Consider the following 20,807-nt stretch of genomic DNA (forward strand, 5'->3'; position numbering starts at 1 on the left):
GAGGGCCTGAGACGACTGCAAAGCGGAGAGACGCCGCCGGTGTGAGGAAGAGGCGGCGGAGGAAGCGGGCCTCGGGCTCCGTCGGCCGCCGCTCAGCACTGCGGACTGCGCGGAGGACGTCTTCCCGACCGGCCTCGGCTCTGCCGCGGGGCGCTGGGCCCGGGAGACAGGGGCGGCTTCCCGGCTGAGAGCCTGCTTTCGCGGGCCTCGAGACCTCGCCGCCCGCACCCCTGCACCCCCGCCCGCAGCCGGCCGGCGCGGACCCCCGAACTCCGGACCTCGGCGCGCGAGGGACCCCCCCGTAGGCCCGAGGGCGCGTGCGCGAGACCCCGCCGCCCCCCGCCCCCACGTACCGGGCCCTGAGCAGGGCCGGAGCCGCCAGCGGCGGGGCGGGGGGGGCGCCCCGATGAGCCCCGAGTGCGAGGAGCCGCCGCCCCTCCGCGCAGGTGAGCTGCCGCCCGTGCGGGCACCCCGAGTCCCGCACCCCGTCCCCGGGAGCCCCGCCGGGTACCCTCGAGTCCACTCAGCTCTCCTCGGACCCTTCTCTCCTCCTGGGGCTCCTCCCAGCCAGTCGCGTCCCTCAGCCCCCTAAGTCCCTTAGATTTTCCTCAGCCCCCCCAAGTCCCTTTAACTTTTCCTCAGCCCCCCAAGTCCCTTTGACTTTTCCTCAGCCCCCCAAGTCCCTTAGATTTTCCTCAGCCCCCCCAAGTCCCTTTGACTTTTCCTCAGCCCCCAAATCCCTTAGACTTTTCCTCAGCCCCCCAAGTTTCTTAGACTTTTCCTCAGCCCCCCAAGTCCCTTTGGCTTTTCCTCAGCCCCCCAAGTCCCTTAGGCTTTTCCTCAGCCCCCCAAGTCCCTTTGGCTTTTCCTCAGCCCCCCAAATCCCTTAGACTTTTCCTCAGCCCCCCAAGTCCCTTAGACTTTTCCTCAGCCCCCCAAGTCCCTTTGGCTTTTCCTCAGCCCCCCAAGTCCCTTAGACTTTTCCTCAGCCCCCCAAGTCCCTTAGACTTTTCCTCAGCCCCCCAAGTCCCTTAGACTTTTCCTCAGCCCCCCAAGTCCCTTAGACTTTTCCTCAGCCCCCCAAGTCCCTTAGACTTTTCCTCAGCCCCCCAGTTCCTCCCCCTGTAGGTCATCCCCACTCCCCATCCCCCTCTCCCTGTCCCCCCCCCTCTCGCTGCCCCCCCCAATCTCCCCTCCTCAGACCCTTCCTGTGGCGCCGGCACCCCTCCTGCCGGGGACTCTGTGGCGTCTGACGCTCCCCCGGGGCTGGGGCAGCAGTGGGGCTCCCTCCGCCCTGCCCGCTCCCTGGGCTCCGGCTTCCTGGGCGCTGGGCTTGGGGGCACTTCCGTTCTTGACGCTGCGGCCTGCGGAGGGCAGGGCAGGGCCGGGCGCCTGGCGGGGAGCTGGCTCTGGGTGCGGAGCAGGGGTGCCAGCCTTGGGGACCCCAGCCCTGGGCCACCCCCACCTGCAGAGCCGAGGGACAGGTCACTCAGGGTGCCGTGTGCCGTGGGAGGCCGGCCCGGGTGGCACCGGTGGAACTGGCCCGGCGGGCGGGAGTCTCTCTAGGAAGGATGCGTAGGTGTGGCAGGCGGTGCTGGGAAGCAGGCCCGTCCCTGTGGCAGGAGCAGCACGTGCACACGGGAAGGCGGGGACCCCGGGGCCTGTGTGTGCGGCCGGGGTGCAGGCGTGTTGGGAGGCAGTGGCCCCAGTTCCTCAGGGGGCTGCTCGTCCGTGCCCCGGAGGGTGACCTAGCGGGGTCTTTTCTCTTTTTCTTTTTTTTTTTTTTAATATATTTTATTGATTTTCTACAGAGAGGAAGGGAGAGGAATAGAGAACTAGAAACATCGATGAGAGAGAAACATCAATCAGCTGCCTCCTGCACACCTCCCACTGGGGATGTGCCCGCAACCAAGGCACATGCCCTTGACCGGAATCGAACCCGGGACCCTTCAGTCCGCAGGCCGATGCTCTCCCTCCACTGAGCCACACCAGCTAGGGCATTTTCTCTTTTTTTTTAAATTATATATTTATATTGATTTCAGAGGGGAAGGGAGAGGGAGAGAGAGAAACATCCATGAGGAGAGAGAATCACTGATCGGCTGCCTCCCGCATGCCCCACACTGGGGATCGAGCCCACAACCCGGACCTGTGCCCTGACCGGGAATCGAACCCGGGTCCTCCTGGTTTCTAGGTGGACGCTCAGCCACGGAGCCACGCCGGCCGAAGTCTTTCTTGCTGCTCGTTGACGTACAGACATTCCCTTTCCCGCCAGCCTGGGCAGCAAGGTGTTGCTGTGAGAAAGCTGGGCTGTCAGGTGTGGTTTGGGGTTGAGAGCCGTAAAGCAGCATCCGTGGGGGGGTCGGGTGGCGCTGACCCCCCTGCTCCCCCGAGGCTGCTCCGGGGGCGGTTGGCCGGCAGCCCCGGGTACAAGCCCGGAGCAGGGTGTGGGGCCCCGAAGGCGGTTAGGGTTTCCTTTGGGATTATCTCGTGTAGTGGCTTTCAACTGGGGGTGATTGTGTCCCCCAAGGGGACACTTGGCATTGGCTGGAGACATTTTTGGTTGTTAGGACCAGTGGGGGCTGGGGGGAGGGGTGCTGGCAAGCAGTGCCCAGGACGGAGCCCGCACAGTGTCTGCAGGGCCATGGAGCCCGCACCCTGCCCTCTGGCTTGGGTGCGATGCGGTCTTGTCCTGTCTGCCCCGTGGCCACGGGGAGCGGCTGTGTGTCGTGTGTTGTGACTGACTGTCGTGGTTTTGGTGCATTTTGTCAGGCTGCCTCCAGTCCCTGGGCCCCAGAAACTTCTCAGGATCTGTGGCCCCGGGACCTTCAGTTTCCATTCATTCACCAAGTCCATTCACACACACCCCCCCCCCCCCCCCCGCTCTGGCTGGGGGCCTGCTCTTGTGCTGGGTCCTGGGAAACGGGCACCTGGCAGGGAGGCAGGTGACCCAACAGACAGATGCTGTCACAGAGCCTCCGACGCTGTCACAAGGCGGCCACGGAAGCCATGGAAGTGTGGAACCGGCCCCCGGCGCAGTCAGGGGAGGCTTCTTGGAGGAAGTGGTGCCTGCGCCAAAGCCTGAAGGACCCCGGAGGAGCTAGTGAGGCTCGGAGAGCTGGAGGACAGAGGCGGGAGCCTCCGGGCCAGGGCCGAGGCGAGGGCGCAGAGGAGCGTCAGGTGTGGCAGGAGTGTTGAGTGCCATGCGGGTGGCAGGCAGAGATGAGGTGAGAGGCCAGAGTGTTGGTGGCAGCGAGGCCTTCCTGTCCGCCTGGGCTCCCGGCCCCGCAGTGGGCAGGCTCAGCACGGGGGTGGGGACATGTCACCCTTCGGGGCCAGGCCGTGGTTTCCCTCGGAACGCCCGGCTGTGGCTCTTCCCCGGGAAGTGCGGTCAGCTGGGGCCCCACGGGGTTAGGTCCTGGTCTCAGGCCATGGCGACCTCGGTTTGGACAGGCAGGACTGGAACCCGGGCCTTTCTGACTGGGCCCCTCTCCGATCTCCGATCTCCGTTTCAAAACCTGTGAGTGGTGCTTTTTCTTTTTTTCCTTTGAACCCATGACCCGTCCCGGAGACGATACTGAGTGGGAGCTTTCGGGCCCTGGTCAGCCCTCGGCCTGGTGTCCCAGTCTCTTCTGTTTCCTGATTGCGCATCCTCTGGGTTTGGACCGGCACAGCCACCCGCCTTGGGAAAGTCAGCTCTGGGGTCAGAGGGCAAGGCACCTAACGTGGGACGCCCCAGGCTTTCCCGAACCACGTAGGTCGCAGGCCGTCCTGCCATGTGGCCTTGGCCAGGTCCCTCTCCCCCAGGGAGTCCCACCGCCTACCTGCCTGGGTCTGTCTCGGGTTGTGTGGCAGCACACGTACGGCGTCCTGCCGCTGCTGGCTTCCCGTCCATGGAGTCAGGCGTCCCCGTCCCCTTTCCAGGTTTGGCTGAGAGGTGACAGTGGGTTGGGGGAGTTAGAGGGCGGTGGTCTTGCTGTGCTCCGACCTGCCGGGCCCTGCAGGGGACGGACTGGCTGCCAGCAGCGGGGTTTCCCCTCTGGGCTCGCCTGGCCTGTGTCTCCCTAGAGCAGCCAGTGTCCTGAGGGTGGCAGCGGTCAGCAGGTCCCAGGTGGCCTCTCCCGACACTGGAGCCTCTGCTGAGCCCTGGGGCCAGGGCCGGTGAGGAAGGGGTGTCGGGTAGAGGATTGCCCACAGGCTCCCGGCAGGCGGAGCTGTGTGGACGGTGGGGCAGCAGGGACAGTGGGGAAGGCCCTGCAGTCAGGCCTGTCTGGCGGACAGGAGCCCGAGAGCCACACGGCCACCCCAGGCACTGGCAGAGCCAGCAGAGGGGGAGGTATTTGTGCTTAATGGCTTCCTTTCTCACTACAGCCCCCCTCTTCCGTTTGCGGCTGTCTTCGTTGTCAAACGGTCGCTAAAACCAGCAGTAGTCACTTCCGTTTTCTTGGTTTGCTGCAAGTTGAAAAGGGTGGGGGTGGCGGGGAGTGTGGCGCCCGACACTATTTGAATGACTCGAGTCACTCAGGCAAAGGGGCCAGTCTTCCCCCTTTGGCCACCTAGGGGTGTGGGGGTCCCCTTCCCTCCCACAAGTGTCCCGGCCCGCTGGCCTCGGGGGCCGACAGGAAGGGGCCAGCACCTGCCGGGATCTTGCCCGTCACCTGCCTGACCCAGCTGTCCTTACAGCGTGGCCCTTCCGGCCGGGGGGTGCCCCGTTTCGCCTACAGGAAACGAGGCTCCCGGATGCCAGGTGCCTGGCCCAGGCGCACCCGATAGAGAAGGAGAGCCACCCGCCTGTCCAGGCCCAGGAAAGCCCCGAGGGCTTGGGCTGGAGGCATTGAGCGTTGGTGGCGGGAAGGTTTCCTTTTCCTCTGTGTGTGTTCCCCTTCCCCGTTCCGTTTGCGTCTGCGTTCTGTGTCGAGTTGAGAAGTGACACGTGTAGGGCCCCAACCACCACTCGGTTGCCTCTGGTCCTTGCAGCCCCCTGATTTTCGGAGGGGCAACCTGAGGTTTTGAGAGTTGAAGGGGCCACTGGGTTGTGAGGCCCCTGGATCCATAGTCCATGTCCCCCAGCTCCCCCAAACGACGCCCCCCCGCCCCGTCTTATTGCAGCCGCCCCCTCCCTACTGTGAACCTCTGGAAAGCCAGCTTTGGGAGGGAAGCCCACCTGCTGTCCAAAGCAGCGGGGAGGCTTAGGGGTGAGGCTTGGGGGGGAATAGCCTGCACCCTCTAACCACGAGCTTTGGAAGTGGGTGGGCCTCTAGTCAGGACAGTGGGGCTTGCAGGGTCTGGGGTCCGGGGTCTGCCTCTTGGCAGTCGGGGCTCCTCCTTGTGGGCCCACGTCCCTGCATCTGTCAAGTGGGAATAAAAACAGTGCTCCACCGCCTCACCTGGTGCCCCACGCGGTACGGGTTCTCTGCAGGGCTGGCTGGCCTCCACCCTGCCCCCACCTGGGGGGCACCTACTTCGGGGACTGTGATGGTGAGGTGGGAAGGGGAACCTGGGTGGCTCCGCCTTCATGCGCTTCAGCTCCGCGGGCAGCTGGCGCCCTGTCAGCCCGGGTGACTGGGCCGTGGAGCAGCCGGGCCTGGCCCTGCACGCTCGGCAGTCTGTCTGTTTGTTTTGGTGACGGTTTTTGTTGAGATGTAACTCACACACCGTATGATTCACCCGTTTCTAGTGCGCAATTCAGGGGCTCCTCGCACAGCCACAGCTGCGCAGCATCTCCACAATGGGTGTTTGGGTGGAGGCGTAACTGACAAGGGAAATGGTATGTGCTTGATTTTAGAACTTTGGGGGGACTTCTGGTGGACATCCTTTTCCCGAAAGGAAACCCTGTCCCTGTTAGCAGTCCTCCCCGGCTCCTGATGGAGTCACACGGCGGGTGGTCCCTGGTGACTGCTTCGCTCGCTCCACTTGGGCAGCCTTTGGGCGTCTCCGATGTAGGGACAGGCGGTGTACTCACCACGTCGAGGTCCTTGCTTCTTGTGGCCCAGGTGACGCTGCCCAGCTCAGGTTCTGTGCCAGGCTCCGTCCCCGGGTGCTGACGGCAGCCTAGCGAGGAAGGTGCTGTGCGGTTCTGTCATGCAGTCAGGGTGCGTGTAGTGCCCGTGGGTCGTTCCTGTGACCGCGATGTGCCGGGCAGGTTGGGACACATGTCCCGGAGGTGGTGGGCAGGGGCCCTTGGTGCTTTGAATTCAGGGACTGGAGAGGCCATCATGGGGCTTTGGGCCAGGAACCAACGTGAGACACTCAAATAGGTGGCTCTGAAAAGTGGCCTGAATGGGGTGGGATGAAGGCTGGACCGTCTGAATTTCTGGTAGGATAGGACCCTCTGAGGTGCTGTCCCCTCCTGGCTGGCCCTGCATTCGGGCCACACTTCCAGGCGTGTCGGCTGGGGCTAGGAGCAGACACGAGACCCTCAGGATTGCTGTGGATTTAGAGCCACTTGTTCCTGGGCACGGCCAGGAGGTCCCCTGGACGGCCAAGGGGACTGAGGCTCCGTGGAGACCAGAGAGGGAGCCGGGGCAGTGGTGCCTTGAATGGATGGAGACTTGGAAGGCTGGTCACCTGCCCCCACTGGCTCCGCCCTGGCTCAGTCTGGCTGCTTCCCCAGTCAGCGTCGTTCTCCTCGGGCTGTTGCTTTGTCCGTGGCTGGCGTGCCGTCCATGCCGGGTGGTGTGAGCAGAGAGGACTCGGCATCGGAGAAGAGGGTCTGGCCGGCGGGTCTGGAGGTGCCCAGGAGGGACTCGTCCCCTAGGTCCGTTCGCGGTGGCCTCTGCTTCGGGGGTTTCACGAGGCAGGTGACGAGCGTGAGCTGGTCAGTGCCTCTGCTGTGCTGCAGAGCCCCAGCTTCCCTGGGCGTGAGTTGCCCATGGGTAATGGGGTGATGCGTCCCTCAGACAGGGCGGTGGGGACAGCAGCCCGGGGCCTGGCTGCAAGCTCGGGGCGGGTCTGCAGCTGGTGGTCTGGACTGAGGGGCCTGTGGGGGACACTGAGTTCATGCGCACAGAGGCTTGGGTCCACCCGGCGCCTGGTGAGCGCTCTGCAGGAGGTGCTCCTGATGCCACAGCCTGGCATGAGGGTCACAGCCAGGGCGCCCTCTGGGGGTGGGAGCCGGCCTGTCCTCCCTGCTGAGCCGGGGACCCTGTCTGTCATGCATCCTTTGGGCCCAGTCAGTGGCTGTACTGGGAACGCCCCCCATTTCCCTCTTCCCTGTCCTGGGCTGTGGGTGGGGAGGGGGTTGGGTGTGTTTGTGTGTGTGTGTGTGTGTGGCATCCAGGCAACGGCACAGACTTCCCTTGCCTGCCACCGCCCCACGCCCTGCACCACGTGGCGATTCGCTGGGCTGCATGGTAGCTGCGTGCTGGCCGTCATGGGCACTTGAATTTGTTCAGCAAATAGATCGAAGCAAGTTTGATGGCCGGGGTTCCAGGATGAGCACAGCTCTGGCCCGCCTGGGGGCCCCTGCCCAGCTGTGGGGACAGTGGACACTGGCCCTGGTGGGGCAGGACCTCGGTTGCTTCCTGCGCGGGACTCTCCCTCGCGGGCCCTGGGCATGGTGCACAATCGGGCCTTTCTGGGCCTGGGGCTCAGGGGTCTGGACCAGAGGCAGCTAGGGGAACATGGGGTCCAGTGCTTGCTGAGTTGGCCGGCGGGCTCAGCGGTGACAGCCCCTCCCCGCAGGGCGCCATGTTCTGGAAGTTTGACCTGCACACGAGCTCGCACCTGGACACGCTGCTGGAGCGGGAGGACCTGAGCCTGCCCGAGCTGCTGGACGAGGAGGACGTGCTGCAGGAGTGCAAGGTGGTCAACCGCAAGCTGCTGGACTTCCTGCTGCGGCCGTCGCACCTGCAGGCCATGGTGGCCTGGGTCACCCAGGAGCCGCCGGCCAGCGGCGAGGAGCGGCTGCGCTACAAGTGAGCCTGCGCAGTCTGTCCTAGGGGCTCCCGGTGGGGACGAGGAGGCTGAGGCGGGAGGCCAGGTGCCGGGGTGCAGACCTGCAGCCTGGGCGCCCAAGCACTCACGGCAGGGCTCCGTGGAAGCGTCTTGATTGTGGGGAGCAGCGTCTGGCCAGTCTGGTTTCGGTGGCCCCACCCACACCCCCACCCCAGATCCTTTCTCCTGCGTCTTCTTCCATTGGGCTTTTGTCGAGATGAGTGTAGCGTCGCGTGCAGTTGTGAGGAGGAATACAGAGCTCCCTGTACACTGCCTGCTCCCCCGGTGGTGACTGAGCACCGTGCAGCCCAGCGTCCCAGCGGGGTGACGTCACAGTCAGGCGTGGGCCGGCCCACAGGTCCGGGTGTGGCTTAGAGCAAGTCCTCTAGCTCCAGACAGAACCTCCTCACCTGCTGCAGTTGTCTTGTAACGTCCCCTCCTGTGGAGCATGAGTTGGATGAGATGTGCCTGTGCCCAGCCTGGTGCCAGGAGCACAGGGCATGGCTGGGAGCAGAGTTGGCATGGACCCTAGGTGGCCGCCTCCCCTTCCTGCACACTCCTCTGCCCTTCTCTCCCACCCACCCCGTCACCCCCCAGGTACTTAGGGCCCTGGGTGTGCTGGGGTCAGGCTGGCAGGGCCCTGTTGGGGGCACGATGGGAATCGTCTCCATACTGGGCACTTCGTCTGCCCTGGTCCACCGCCCTTGGGCCCTGCACAGCCCACACCTGACATGGCTTCCTTTGGTTCATCCTCCCTGTTCCCTGGTGCCCAGCCCCCTCACCCCAGGGCGGTATGCGGTTCTCATCTCTGCATCTTCTGTGCCTGAGGCCTGAGCCAGATGGTGCGTGGGTGAGGGCTGCCCGTGTCCTTTGTAAAGTGGGAGTTGATGAGGGTGTGGGGACCTCTGGCAGGGTCAGCAGAACCCTCTGATGTCCATTTGTCTGTCGCATACCTGCTCCCTCGTGTCTTTTCCCTCCTTTGCTCTGACCTCAGTCCATCGTCCCCCTCCCAGCATCCCCCCTCCTTTGAGTGTGTCCAGTGGCTCCAAGGACTGGGGTCTGGCTCACAGAAGCCAGAAACATTGAGGGAGCCTCCATTTCGCCACCTGTGCCCTCCTGGCCTCTGGGTCCCTGCCCTGCTCCAAGGAACCCAGGGGAGGAGGCACCCAAGGCGCCTACAGTTCACAGGGCATCTCCAGCAGGTTGTGGTCCCCCCGGACCAGGGCGGCCTACTGTGCAGGGCGGCCCTCGAGCCCGTATATGGAGAAGGGGTGAGGGTGGGTAGTTGTAGATCACCTGGACAGACTGTGAAGGGGAGGCTCTGGTGGTGACCTGGGCTGGGGCGAGGCCCTGAGGACCAGCAGGTGGATGCAGGAGGTGACAGGCTTGCTGTGGGGTCAGGAGGGTGCACATGCTGTGGGGTTCTGACAGGGAGGTGAGAATGGCGCCGCTGGCTCCTCCCCTTATCTTTTCCCTCTCTGGATGTGACAGCCCCCTCCCCGCCCCCCAGGTACCCCAGTGTGGCCTGCGAGATCCTGACCTCGGATGTGCCTCAAATCAATGACGCCCTGGGCGCCGATGAGTCCCTGCTGAACCGGCTCTACGGCTTCCTACAGAGCAGCGGCTGCCTCAACCCGCTGCTGGCCAGCTTCTTCAGCAAGGTCATGGGCATCCTCATCAACCGCAAGACGGACCAGGTACCCGCCGTCCGGGGCGCCGCGCCCTTGCCGGTGGGGGGCGTGGCCCGGTCCCGCCTCTGACATGCCCGTGCCCGCAGCTCGTGTCCTTCCTGCGGAAGAAGGACGACTTCGTGGATCTGCTGCTGCAGCACATCGGCACCTCGGCCATCATGGACCTGCTGCTGCGGCTTCTCACCTGCGTGGAGCGGCCCCAGCTGAGGCAGGAAGTGGTCAACGTGAGCTCCAGGGAGGGGCGGGCTGACCGGGAGGGGTGGGGCCTGGAGGCGGGCCAGTGAGCGGACCCCCGCCTTCTTTCTCACCCCAAGTGGCTCAACGAGGAGAAGATTGTCCAGCGGCTCATCGAGCAGATCCACCCATCAAAGGATGACAATGTGAGTGTCCCAGACACACCCGCCCCTCTCCCGAGGGGGGTTGAGGAGAAGAGGCGTTGGGAGCCGTGTGCCCATCTCCCCGCTCCCTGACGTAGTGGCAGAGCAGAACGGGGTTTACCCACAGGACGTTTCCGAGCCAGGAAGTTGGCACAGCCTCCCTTGAGTGAGCAGGTCTGGTGAGGGGCCTCTGCGTCCGGGCTCTGTCCCTGCATCCTCGCTGCTGCCCTCCCCGGGGTCACCCACCCTCCTCCCCTGCAGCTGGCTCTGCCTGAGAGCCCTGCTTGTTCTTCAGAGAATCCATCTGGGGCCTCGGCTCCCCTGGCCCATAGGTGCAGCGAGTCAGCACCCAGGGCCGGCCTGTCCCCATCCCGGGAGGGTGGCGGCCGTCCAGGCCTTTGTGGCAGAGGGACAAGGGTGCCCGCTGTGAGCCTGCCCGGGTCCAGGGCTGCCTGTGGGTCCCAGGTCTGTGTGTGCTGGGTCTGCCCGTGGGTCCCAGGTCTGTGTGTGCTGGGTCTGCCCGTGGGTCCCAGGTCTGTGTGTGCTGGGTCTGCCCGTGGGTCCCAGGTCTGTGTGTGCTGGGTCTGCCCGTGGGTCCCAGGTCTGTGTGTGCTGGGTCTGCCCGTGGGTCCCAGGTCTGTGTGTGCTGGGTCTGCCCGTGGGTCCCAGGTCTGTGTGTGCTGGGTCTGCCTGTGGGTCCCAGGTCTGTGTGTGCTGGGTCTGCCTGTGGGTCCCAGGTCTGTGTGTGCTGGGTCTGCCCGTGGGTCCCAGGTCTGTGTGTGCTGGGTCTGCCCGTGGGTCCCAGGTCTGTGTGTGCTGGGTCTGCCTGTGGGTCCCAGGTCTGTGTGTGCTGGGTCTGCCTGTGGGTCCCAGGTCTGTGTGTGCTGGGTCTGCCTGTGGGTCCCAGGTCTGTGTGTGCTGGGTCTGCCTGTGGGTCCCAGGTCTGTGTGTGCTCGGTCTGCCTGTGGGTCCCAGGTCTGTGTGTGCTGGGTCTGCCTGTAGCCCATTGGGTTAGACTCGGCCCATGTTCTTGTCTTGTCTTGCTTGGCTGTTCTGGCAACAGCTCTCTTGAGACTAAGTTATGGACTGCGCCCACCTGCTCCTCACATGGGACGCAGCGCTCCGTGTCCTCACAGAGGGGCAGCTGTCACCGAGTTGGTGTTCGCCACTCCAAAAAGGAAACCCTGTGCCCATCAGCTGCCACACCACTTCCCTCGTGGCTCCCAGCCCCCGGCAGCCACCAGTCTGCATCCTGTCTCTGGGTTTCCTCTTCTGCGTGTTTCATATACATGCAGTCACACATGTGGTCCACGGCTGGCCTTTGCCTGAGCACCGTGTCCTGTGTGCATCCATGTTGTAGTGTGTCGGTGCTTCATCCCTTGCTAAGGCTGAGGAATGCTGCCCTCCAGCAGTGGGGGGTGCCCCTTCTTTGGCCACTGACAGGAGCAGGGTTTCTGTGGACGTCTCCTTTTCCAGGAAGCCTGCCTTGGTTTCCTCTTTTCTCTGCCGTCTCTCCCCTCCAGTGTTTAGTGCCTGGAGCTTCGTCCCTTGGTATTTATGTCCCTGTGCCTGTGCCATTCTCCTCTCTGTTCCTAAGGGCCGGGGCCAGATGGTCAACTCGTAGGGGGGGTCCAGACACCGGGCCGTGGGGGGCCCAGCAGCCAGCCTGGGGTCCTCAGCTCTCTCTCCGCCTCCCCAGCAACATTCCAACGCGTCCCAGTCCCTGTGCGACATCATCCGCCTGAGCCGGGAGCAGGTGATCCAAGTTCAGGACTGCCCGGAGCCCGACCAACTGTTGGCCACCCTGGAGAAGTGGGTTTGCGGGCAGCACCCTGGCCCAGGGAGGGACGCCGGCCTGGGAACCTGGGTCCCAGCCCTTGACTCTGACCCCTCCGCCCCAGGCAGGAGACGATTGAGCAGCTCCTGAGCAACATGCTGGAGGGGCAGCTGAACCCGTCCGTGCTCGTCAGCGGGGTCCAGGTGCTGCTGACGCTGCTGGAGCCCAGGCGGCCACGGTGAGGGCGCCTCCCCGCTCTGCGGCTCCCAGAGGGCAGGGCCCCGTTCAGGGGTCACTGTGGTCCTAGAGAGTCCTCCCGTTCCCACCTGACAGCCGAGGAAACAGGCCACGTCAACTGCCCACAGCTTCCAGCTGGCGTCCCCACCCAGGGCCCCTCGGGCATCACTGTCCAGCACGCAGTGGGCTTCTACCCTAGGGCCCCCCGGCCCCTGGGTGCCCCCCGCAGGCCCGCCCTCGTGTCCTGGCCGCCTCCTGGCCGGAGCAGCCTCCTGCTCCTCTCCAGGCGTGCTCTGCACAGGCACGCGCACAGGCTGTCCGGGCCGCTCACTGCCCTCCGCTCTGCCCTGCTGCAGGTCCGAGTCCATGATCGTGAACAACTTCTTCAGCAGTGTGGACGGGCAGCTGGAGCTGCTGGGCCAGGCGACCCTGGACAGCTCCGTGTCCAGCATGGGCGCCCTGCACGCCCTGCGCCCTCGGCTCAGCCACTTCCACCAGCTCCTGTTCGAGCCACTGGAGGTGGGCCGGGCGGCCTGGGGGGTGGCAGGGAAGGCTGCTCCTTGGCCCCGGGCAGCAGTGGGCCAGGAATGGAGCCGCCTCTGTGTCTGCAGCTGGAGCCACTGCGCACGACGTGGGGCACCCTGGCCCCGCCTCTGGGCAACACGCGGCTGCACGTGGTCAAGCTGCTGGCCAGCGCCCTGAGTGCCAACGATGCAGCCCTGACCCAGGAGCTCCTGGCACTGGACGTGCCCAACACGATGCTGGTGCGGGGGCAGGGCAGTGGGCACAGAGGGGGTGGGTCAGGGGTGGGGCCTCTAGGGGGTCTCCATGCCAGCCTGCACCTCCCCCCCCAGGACCTCTTCTTCCACTACGTGTTCAACAACTTCCTGCACACGCAAGTGGAGGTGTGTGTGAGCGCCATGCTGAGCGCCGGGCCCCCTGCCGACAGCAGCCTGGAGACGCCTGCCCCCAACGTTGGCGTGAAACACGTGAGCTGGGGCTTGCGGGTCCCCTCCCCCTTCCACAGGCTGGGCTCTGCCCGGTGTCTGTCCCTCGCCTGTCCTGGAGCCAGTGCTTGGTGTGACTTCGCATCCTGCGGGTGGGGCCTCGGACTTGTCTTTAGGTCAGGTCTGGGGAGTAGAGGGTGACGCAGGGAGGTGAGTGGACACAGTGAGCTCAGGAGGTGGGGGTGTCCTGGGAAGGACTTCCTCGGGGTGACGGCTACCCAGCCCTCAGGGAGGAGCAGTTCAGCGGGAGCTGGGGATTTGTTGTCTAGATGGATGGGGCTTGGACAGGCCGAGGATGTTTAGGGGGAGCCGAGTGAGCACGCCAGGGAGGGGCAGATGCGTGCGCGGGCTGTTTGGATGGTGCGCTGCTCGTTCTAGAGGGAGCAGAGGCTCGGCTGCCAGGCGCAGAGGAGGCTGCCTCAGCCCCTGGCTGGTCTGCGGGCGGCGCAGTGACCTGGCTGGTCCCCCCACAGCTGCTGCAGCAGTGCCGCCTGGTGGAGCGCATCCTGGCGTCCTGGGAGGAGAACGAGCGCATGCAGTGAGTGTCCCTCCCGCCTTCCTTCCGGGTGGGGGGTGGCCGGGTGGCCAATGGCCAGCGTCCAGCTTCGGCCTCCACCCCACCCAGGTCTGCAGGCGGCCCGCGGAAAGGCTACATGGGCCACCTGACAAGAATGGCCAACGCCCTGGTGCAGAACACGGAGAAGGGGCCCAACGCCGAGCAGCTGGGGCAGCTGCTGAAGGGTGAGGGGCTCGCCCTTGGAGGGGGGGTGGTGGAGGCCGAGGGCTGCCTCACGTCCTTGTCCCTGTCCCCTCCTGCCGAGCAGAGATGTCGGCTGAGCAGCAGGAGCAGTGGGAGGCCTTCGTGTCAGGACCCCTGGCTGAGACCAACAAGAAGAACATGGTAGACCTGGTGAGGCCCCAGCTTCCCGCGCCTGCAGTGCCCGCTCCCTGGTCCCCACAGACACAGGCCCTCACCCCGCCTCCCGCTCCTGCCCCAGGTGAACACGCACCACCTGCATTCCTCCAGCGACGACGAGGACGACCGGCTCAAGGAGTTCAACTTTCCCGAGGAGGCTGTGCTGCAGCAGGTGGGCGGGGCTCCGGTGGCTGGCCTGCCCTGCCCCGCCCGCCCGCCCTCCCGCCCTGACCTTCCCCCGCTCCTGCAGGCCTTCATGGATTTCCAGATGCAGCGCATGACCTCGGCCTTCATCGACCACTTCGGCTTCAACGATGAGGAGTTTGGGGAGCAGGAGGAAAGTGTGAAGTGAGTGTGCCACCGGCGGAGGCTGCCTGCGCGTGGCCTCTGCCATCCTTCCCTGGCCCTCCCTGGTTGCTGGGAGTGTTGGGATGGGCACCTGGCCCCCCTCCAGAGGCTGTTCAATGGCCAGTTGTGCTTGTTGGTATTTGTGGCGGCAGCGTCTAAAAATTGCCTCTGGTGTGTGGTCATGAACCTTCTTCCCATCTTCCTTTCTGCCACAGGCACCTGCAGCTTTTACAGTCAGAGAAAAAAATGCAAGTTGAGGAACATGTTGTAAACTGTATGGGCAATCTTGTGACAGCACCACATAGCGAAGGGGCAGGAGCGGCCGGCTGGCACCACCTGCCCAGGGGCCTCCTTGCTGAGTCTGGTCCTGCCACTCAGCCCCCGGCCGGGCAGGCCACTCATGGCCGGGTGTCCAGGGCACCTCGGGGCTGCGGGGCCCCTGAGGGAAGTGCCTGCTGAGCGGAAGAAAGAGGTCACTCTTGAAGAAAGAGCCCGTGATGCCCTGAGGCGGGCAGTGGGCTCCAGGGACAGGCAGGCGGGCACAGCTGAGACAGGGTTTCTGCTCCGCCCGGTCCCCTCGGGCACCTCTGCGAGGGCTGGACAGGAGGCAAGGGCAGGACGTCAGCTCTACCAACGTCCACACGGGGGGCCTGAGCTGTGTGGTGAGCGTGAGCCAGTGGGGACGATGGCAGAGACACAGCTGCGGGGAGCGGATAGCGAGGGCGCGTGCGTGAAGGCAGGAGCAGCAGGAGGCAGCCTGTCCCCTCCTCAGCCTCCTCACCGCCCCTGCTTCTCCCCAGCGCGCCTTTCGACAAGACCGCCAACATCACCTTTTCCCTCAACGCCGACGATGAGAACGTGAGTGGCGCCCCGTCCTCTGTGGGGGTGGCGGGGGGGGGGCTGTGGGCAGTGCCGCCCACCCACCCTGCCCCCTGCCCCCGCAGCCCAACACCAACCTGCTGGAGATCTGCTACAAGGACCGGATCCAGCAGTTTGATGATGACGAGGAGGAGGAGGAGGGCCAGGGCTCTGGGGAGTCCGATGGGGAGGACGGCGCCTGGCAGGGCAGCCAGCTGGCCAGGGGGGCCCGCCTGGGCCAGCCCCCAGGTGTGCGGTGAGTCCGCCCCCGCCCCCTTTTCCGGGCCTGGCGGCATCGCGGGGGCTGCGGGGCCCACGAGGAGCAGTTCTCATCGGCTCCAGGGAACGAGAAGCCTGTGGGAGTGGGGCGTGTGTGTAGTGGGGGCCGCTCGGTTCTGAGGGATGGGAGTCCCCCTCTGGTGGGTTGAGCTCCAACAGGAGTCGGGTCACGGCCCTTTGTGGCTGCTGCTCAGGGGGCTCCTTCAGGTCCGGCCCGATCCAGGTGCGTCTGCAGCCAGCACCACCCTCTCCCTGGACTCTGCTCTCAGGGTGCAGTGCTCACTCAGGTGTCCCCAAAAGGCGGCCGATGGTCCCACCAGCTGCCCTCCCCCCATTTCAGTAACAGGACAGGTGGTGATGGTCCCTTCCTCAGGCCGAGTGACAGGAAGCTGTGACCAGCTCCTTGTGCCACGTTGCACTGTTTTCCTCCAAACGGGCTGGCCTGAGGTTTCCTGTGGGAACAGCTCTGCCCTGGGGCTTCTGGTGGGACCCGGAGGGTTGACCTTTCCAATGACGTGGAAGGAGCATGCAGGCGCGTGTGAATCCTGAGGTTTGGCCAGTGGACACCCCTCTGCCACGTGAAACCATCCCTGTCCCCCTGCCGGCTGCTGCCTGCCCTCCCAGGGGCGACGCTGCCCGGACCCCTGCTGGGCCATCGCTGTGGGGTGCTCCCTGGCCCGCCCAGGGGTGCCGCTGGGTGAGCAGCCAAGGCCCAGGTCGTGGTCACCACGTTTCCCTAAGAGGTTACAGCCTTAGCTCTCACGTCCGGGTTTGGTCTCTTCTGAGCGGCGGGCGGGTCCACCTTCATTCCTGGCTCGGGGGCAGCCCTTGCTGAGGGGCCTGTCCTTTCCCCACGACTGGGCCATGGACTGCGTGAGGGTCTGCCTGCCCTGTGTCCTGGCCAGCGGCCCGAAGGCCGTCCTTATGCGCCGACGGCCGGTCTGGGTCCCCGTTGTGCTGCGGTGGGTGTGATGAGACTGGGAGGTGTGAGTCGGGCCACTTTGTTCAGGTTGTTTGATGGTTCAGGATCCCTTGGGATTTCCTGTGAATTTTGGGATCCGCTTGTCAGTTTCAGGGAGGGCCTGGGGCCTCCGCTGGGCGTGGCGTGTGGGCGTTGTCAGTCTCTGTCTCCTGGCCCCTGAGCGTGGAGTGGTCTCCCTGAATTTAGGAATTTTTAGCTTCCAGTAGCGTTTTGAAGTTTTCAGAGCGTCTGTTTTATTTCTTTCGTTGAATTTATTCCTAAGCGTTAGGTTCTCTTCAATGCAGCAGTGAATGGAATTGTCGCTCGTCACTGGTGTGGTAACAAGTGGATAGAAACGCGGTAGCTGTGGGCATCGACCCGCGTCCCGTGCCCTCGGAACGCCCCCGGTCCTCAGCATTTCCTGCGTAGAGTTACAGGCGCCATCTGCAGTCGGGTTACTCCTGGCCTGGATGGCGTGGAGCAGATGGGGGGCATCTTGTTCCTGATGTTGGGGGACCCGTGTGCTGCGAGGGTGGGTTAGGAGCGGCCCTTTCGGGTTCGAGAAGCTCTCCTCTGTCCCCCGTTTGCCCGGTGTCCAGTCTAACTTTAGCGATAGCAACGCACTCCTTCCAGCCACGCAGACGGCCTTGCTCGGCATTTGCTCAGCCAGCCCCATCGGTGGGCAGGGTGGCCAGGCGGACTTTGCGTCTCAGTCACGTCAGCAGTGTTGTAGGAGCAGCTGCACATGCGCACGTTGCTCTCAGCCAGGGACACAGCGGTGACAAGAGTCCCTCCCAATCCCCGGCCGGTTTGGCCCATGGGCTGAAGTGTCCTGGGTTCCATTCCAGTCCAGGGCACATACCTCTGGTGCAGGCTCAGGCCCTGGCCCTGGTCGGGGCATGTGCGGGAGGCAACCAATTGGTGTGTCTCTCTCGCACTGATGTTTCTCTCCCCCCGCCTTCCGCTCTCTAAATATCAATGGACTGATACCCTCGGGTGAGGATTAACAACAACAGAGAGTCCCCCGAGTTGTGGCTGGAGGAAGCGTGTGCCCTGAGAGGCCGTGTGCTGGGAGGGTCTGTGAGGGAGACGGTGGGGCCTGCCTGCCCTTGTGCGGGTGGCAGTGCCCGTCCCCATCCCCATCCCCACGAACTTCCTCCACCCCTTGTATTATCTGCTGTTCCTTCACAGATGCTGGGGGGCAGCCCTGGGGGTGGGGAGGTGGGGACGGCGCTTCCCGTTCTCCCTGCCGCCAGCAGCGCTCATCTGGTTTTTGGGGCAGGAGTGGAGGCAGCACAGATAGCGAGGACGAGGAGGAGGAGGACGAGGAGGAGGAGGACGGCGAGGAGGACGGCCAGGGGGCCCACGATGGGGCCGGGCCCCCCTCTGACCCCAGCCCTGGCCCCCAGCCTCCCAGTGAGTGACCACGCGGGTGGGGGTCCGGTGCACACAGGGTCTGCCTGCCCTGCTCACTGCCGCCCTGCTCTCACCCAGGCCCCAGCTGGGCAGCCGCCTTCGACCCAGTGCCTACAGACGCCCCGACCGGCCCCCAAGACTCTGGGGAGAAGGAGCCGTGCTCTGGGCCCCCTGCCCCTCAGGGGCCGGTCGGTGTGCCCCAGGACCTCCCCGCCCCGAGCCCAGCCGGCCCCGCGGCCCCCGACAGTCTGCAGCTCAGGTGAGGCCCGCAGGCCAGGCTGGGAGCGGCACCGGTCTGGTTCCGAGGCTCCAGCCCAACCGCGGGCTGCTTCTCCCCCTTCCAGGTCCCAAGACCCCGCACCCTCCTCAGCACCTCAGGAAGCCTCCGGTGGCGGCAAAGTAGCAGAGCCCTCAGGTCAGCCGCTGCCCCCTGCCCTCCCCCCGCCTCCCCACGCTGCCCCCCACGCCTCCCCACGCCTCCCCCCGCCATCCCCCGCCTCCCCCCGCCGCCCCCCCTGCCTCCCCACGCTGCCCCCCACACCGTCCCCCGCCTCCCCCCGCCGCCCCCCCCCGCCTCCTCACGCCGCCCCCCCGCCTCCCCACGCCGCCCCCAGGCCTCCGCACGTTGCCCCCCGCCTCCCCACGCCGCCCCCCAGCCTCTCCACGCTGCCCCCGGCCTGCACCCGCTGCTCAGGCTGTGCCTCTATCTCCCCCAGCCCCCTGCCAGGCCTTGGTCAGCGTCAGGGACCTCCAGGCCACCCTCCGAAGGACAAGCTCCACCCCCAGCTCTTTGGACAGGTGACCTGCTGGGAGCAGCTCTGGGGGGCTGCGTGGGGAGGTGAATGAAGCCCGGCCTTCGGGGTGGTCGATGCCCCCGAGCTTCTCCAAGGGGCCCTGGCAAGACTGGCCAGGGCTATCGGGCTGTGCCCGTGCCCACAGGATAGGACCCTGCTGCCCAGGGCCTTCAGCCCACGCTCACCTCTGCTCTGCGGGAGCCCCGTGGGCGGGAGGGGCCAGGAGTGGAAAGGAGCGTGCAGACCCGTGTCCCCGCCCGACGACAGAGTTCCTGCCCAGCGGCCCCGGGGTCTGTGTGCGGGGTCAGGGCTGTGCGCTGCTTCCCTGCTCACCCCGGGCTGCGGGCGAGGGCCTACAGCCGGGCGTGAGCGCCTGACCCCTGACTCCCCACAGTGCAACCAGAGACCCTGCTACCTCTGTCCCAGCCCTTGGGGCCCCCCACACCCCCCAGACCATGGAGAAGGAGAAGAGCCCAGAGCCCATGGGGCTCCCACAGAGCCAGAGGTGAGCGTGGGGTGGCCACGGCGGGTGGGGAGCCGTCGTGGGGGAGGCACTGACTCTGGTGTCCCCCTCTCCCCACAGTGCCCAGGCCCTCCAGCTGCCTCCGGTGCCCAACGGCTCTGCCCAGGGAGGCCCGGTGTCCCCAGGCGCCCAGTGAGTCGCAGGCCAGGGCTGCCGGTGGGGGTGAGGGGCAGTGGGCCCGCGGCTCCTCACCCCGTCTCCCTCTTGGTTCCCAGGTAGCTGCCTGGTTCCGGTGATGGCGGCCAAACCCTCGTCCAGTGCGCAGATCCTGCCCGGGCTGGGTCAGGGTGGGTCCCATGATGGCCTGTTGCCCCATCAGCCCATCCCGTCTCACCCCCACCCCATGTTCTCTCTGGACTCCCAGGAGGCTGGTGCCAGGGAGACAGGCCCCACCCACACCCATTTGCACTGAGAAAAAAAAAGATGGAGTTTTATCTCCTTGAATAAAGATATAGAGTCAAGTAGAAAGAAAGGAGGAAAGAGCGAGAGAGAGAGAGAGAGAGAGAGAGAGAGAGAGACGTATATTCTATATTATATATATGTCCAGGGAGGAGAGGGCGGGAGAGCCAGATGGAACCAGGCCTGGGCAGGTGGGGGGACCTTCACCCCTTCCCAGCGGGGCTGCGTTGGGGTCCCTGAGGCGCCGTCCCCCCTCCCCACCTGCCGTGCCCGCGCCCCCCTTTCCACCGTGGTTCCGATGCCCACACCCACACTCGGCCTTTCAGCTCAGGTCCACCTGGGGGGCCCGAGTGGGGCCGTGCCTTCGCCCAGCCCCACACCCCAGGCCCTGCACACTCCCCCGGGCCGGGAGCTCAAGGGCCCTCCGCCTGGCCCACGGCTCTGGGGGCTGGGGTCCCGTCTCTCCGGTGACATTCCCACGAGGCCCTGACACTCACGAGACCCCTGCGCCTCCCACAGACCCTGGGCGGGGGTTTGGTGGGGGTCCAGCTGGGGTCCCCCTCCAGTGCCTGAGGGTCTGGGGTCCAGCCCAGTTGCCAAGTGACCTTGTCCCAGCTCCCTCTCAGGCCGCGTGAGTGTGTGTGGGTGCCCAGCTGTTTCATACTCAAATATAAATGAATGAATAAAGGAGACAGTTTAAGACGCTGCTGCTCAGACCTGGAGTTCTGGGGGTGGGGCAGTGCCCTGGGCGTCACCCGGCCTCACCTGGCCTGGTCTCCAGAGCCGTGGCCAGGGCCCCCTTAGGCACCCAACCTCATGTGTCCACTGTTGAGTGCCCTCTGTCCAGCCATGGGGAGACCCTCCCCCGTCTGGTGGGAGGTGGGGGTGGGAGGTGACCCAGGAAACCGGGCTGGCCTCTCAGTGGTGCCTGCGGGGGGTGGTCAATCCAAGAACAGAGCAGGCAGGGCCGGTTTGGCTTATTGGACAGAGCCTCTGCCTACGTGTGGAAGGGCCCGGGTTCGATTCCGGTCAAGAGCACGGACCTCAGTTACAGGCTCCTCCCTGGCCCGGGCCCTGGTCTGGGCTCCTGCAGGAGGCAACCAATGGATGTGTTTCTCTCACATGGATGTTTCTCTCTGTCTTTCCCTCTCCCACTCTCCCTAAAAATCAGTGGATTAAGAAAAAAAATCAGCCATTTCAGCCCTGGTGTGTGACTCCCTAGGAGTGTCATTCTGTGCACCTCAAGGTGGTGGGTGGATTCCAGTTCAGGGCACACACCTAGGTTGCTGGTT

The 20,807-nt window shown here is 65.3% G+C and overlaps 1 protein-coding gene across 6 annotated transcripts; it reads left to right on the forward strand.

The window, feature by feature from the left end:
- Positions 1-305: 305 nt before the first annotated feature.
- Positions 306-20,220, forward strand: PPP6R1 (protein phosphatase 6 regulatory subunit 1; the record flags this gene model as incomplete). 6 transcript variants are annotated; one of them, XM_080643414.1, is made up of 24 exons in its annotated part: positions 306-446; positions 7,681-7,913; positions 9,443-9,629; positions 9,710-9,847; positions 9,938-10,003; positions 11,700-11,812; positions 11,902-12,015; positions 12,371-12,533; positions 12,626-12,778; positions 12,869-13,003; positions 13,495-13,559; positions 13,647-13,762; positions 13,846-13,931; positions 14,020-14,109; positions 14,188-14,285; positions 15,086-15,143; positions 15,230-15,399; positions 17,666-17,799; positions 17,878-18,058; positions 18,144-18,214; positions 18,516-18,597; positions 18,988-19,098; positions 19,177-19,248; positions 19,332-20,220. In XM_080643414.1, the coding sequence occupies exons 2-24, from the start codon at positions 7,687-7,689 to the stop codon at positions 19,333-19,335; spliced, it is 2,634 nt and encodes an 877-aa protein (XP_080499540.1). In that variant the 5' UTR covers positions 306-446; positions 7,681-7,686. The 6 variants fall into 6 exon arrangements, with proteins under 6 accessions (XP_080499540.1, XP_080499543.1, XP_080499542.1 ...); XM_080643415.1 differs by lacking the exon at positions 306-446 and adding an exon at positions 3,427-3,517; XM_080643417.1 differs by lacking the exon at positions 19,177-19,248.
- Positions 20,221-20,807: the final 587 nt, after the last annotated feature.

This window comes from Plecotus auritus (genome assembly GCF_963455305.1).
Source record: "Plecotus auritus genome assembly, chromosome: 10".
NCBI classification, from domain to species: domain Eukaryota; kingdom Metazoa; phylum Chordata; class Mammalia; order Chiroptera; family Vespertilionidae; genus Plecotus; species Plecotus auritus.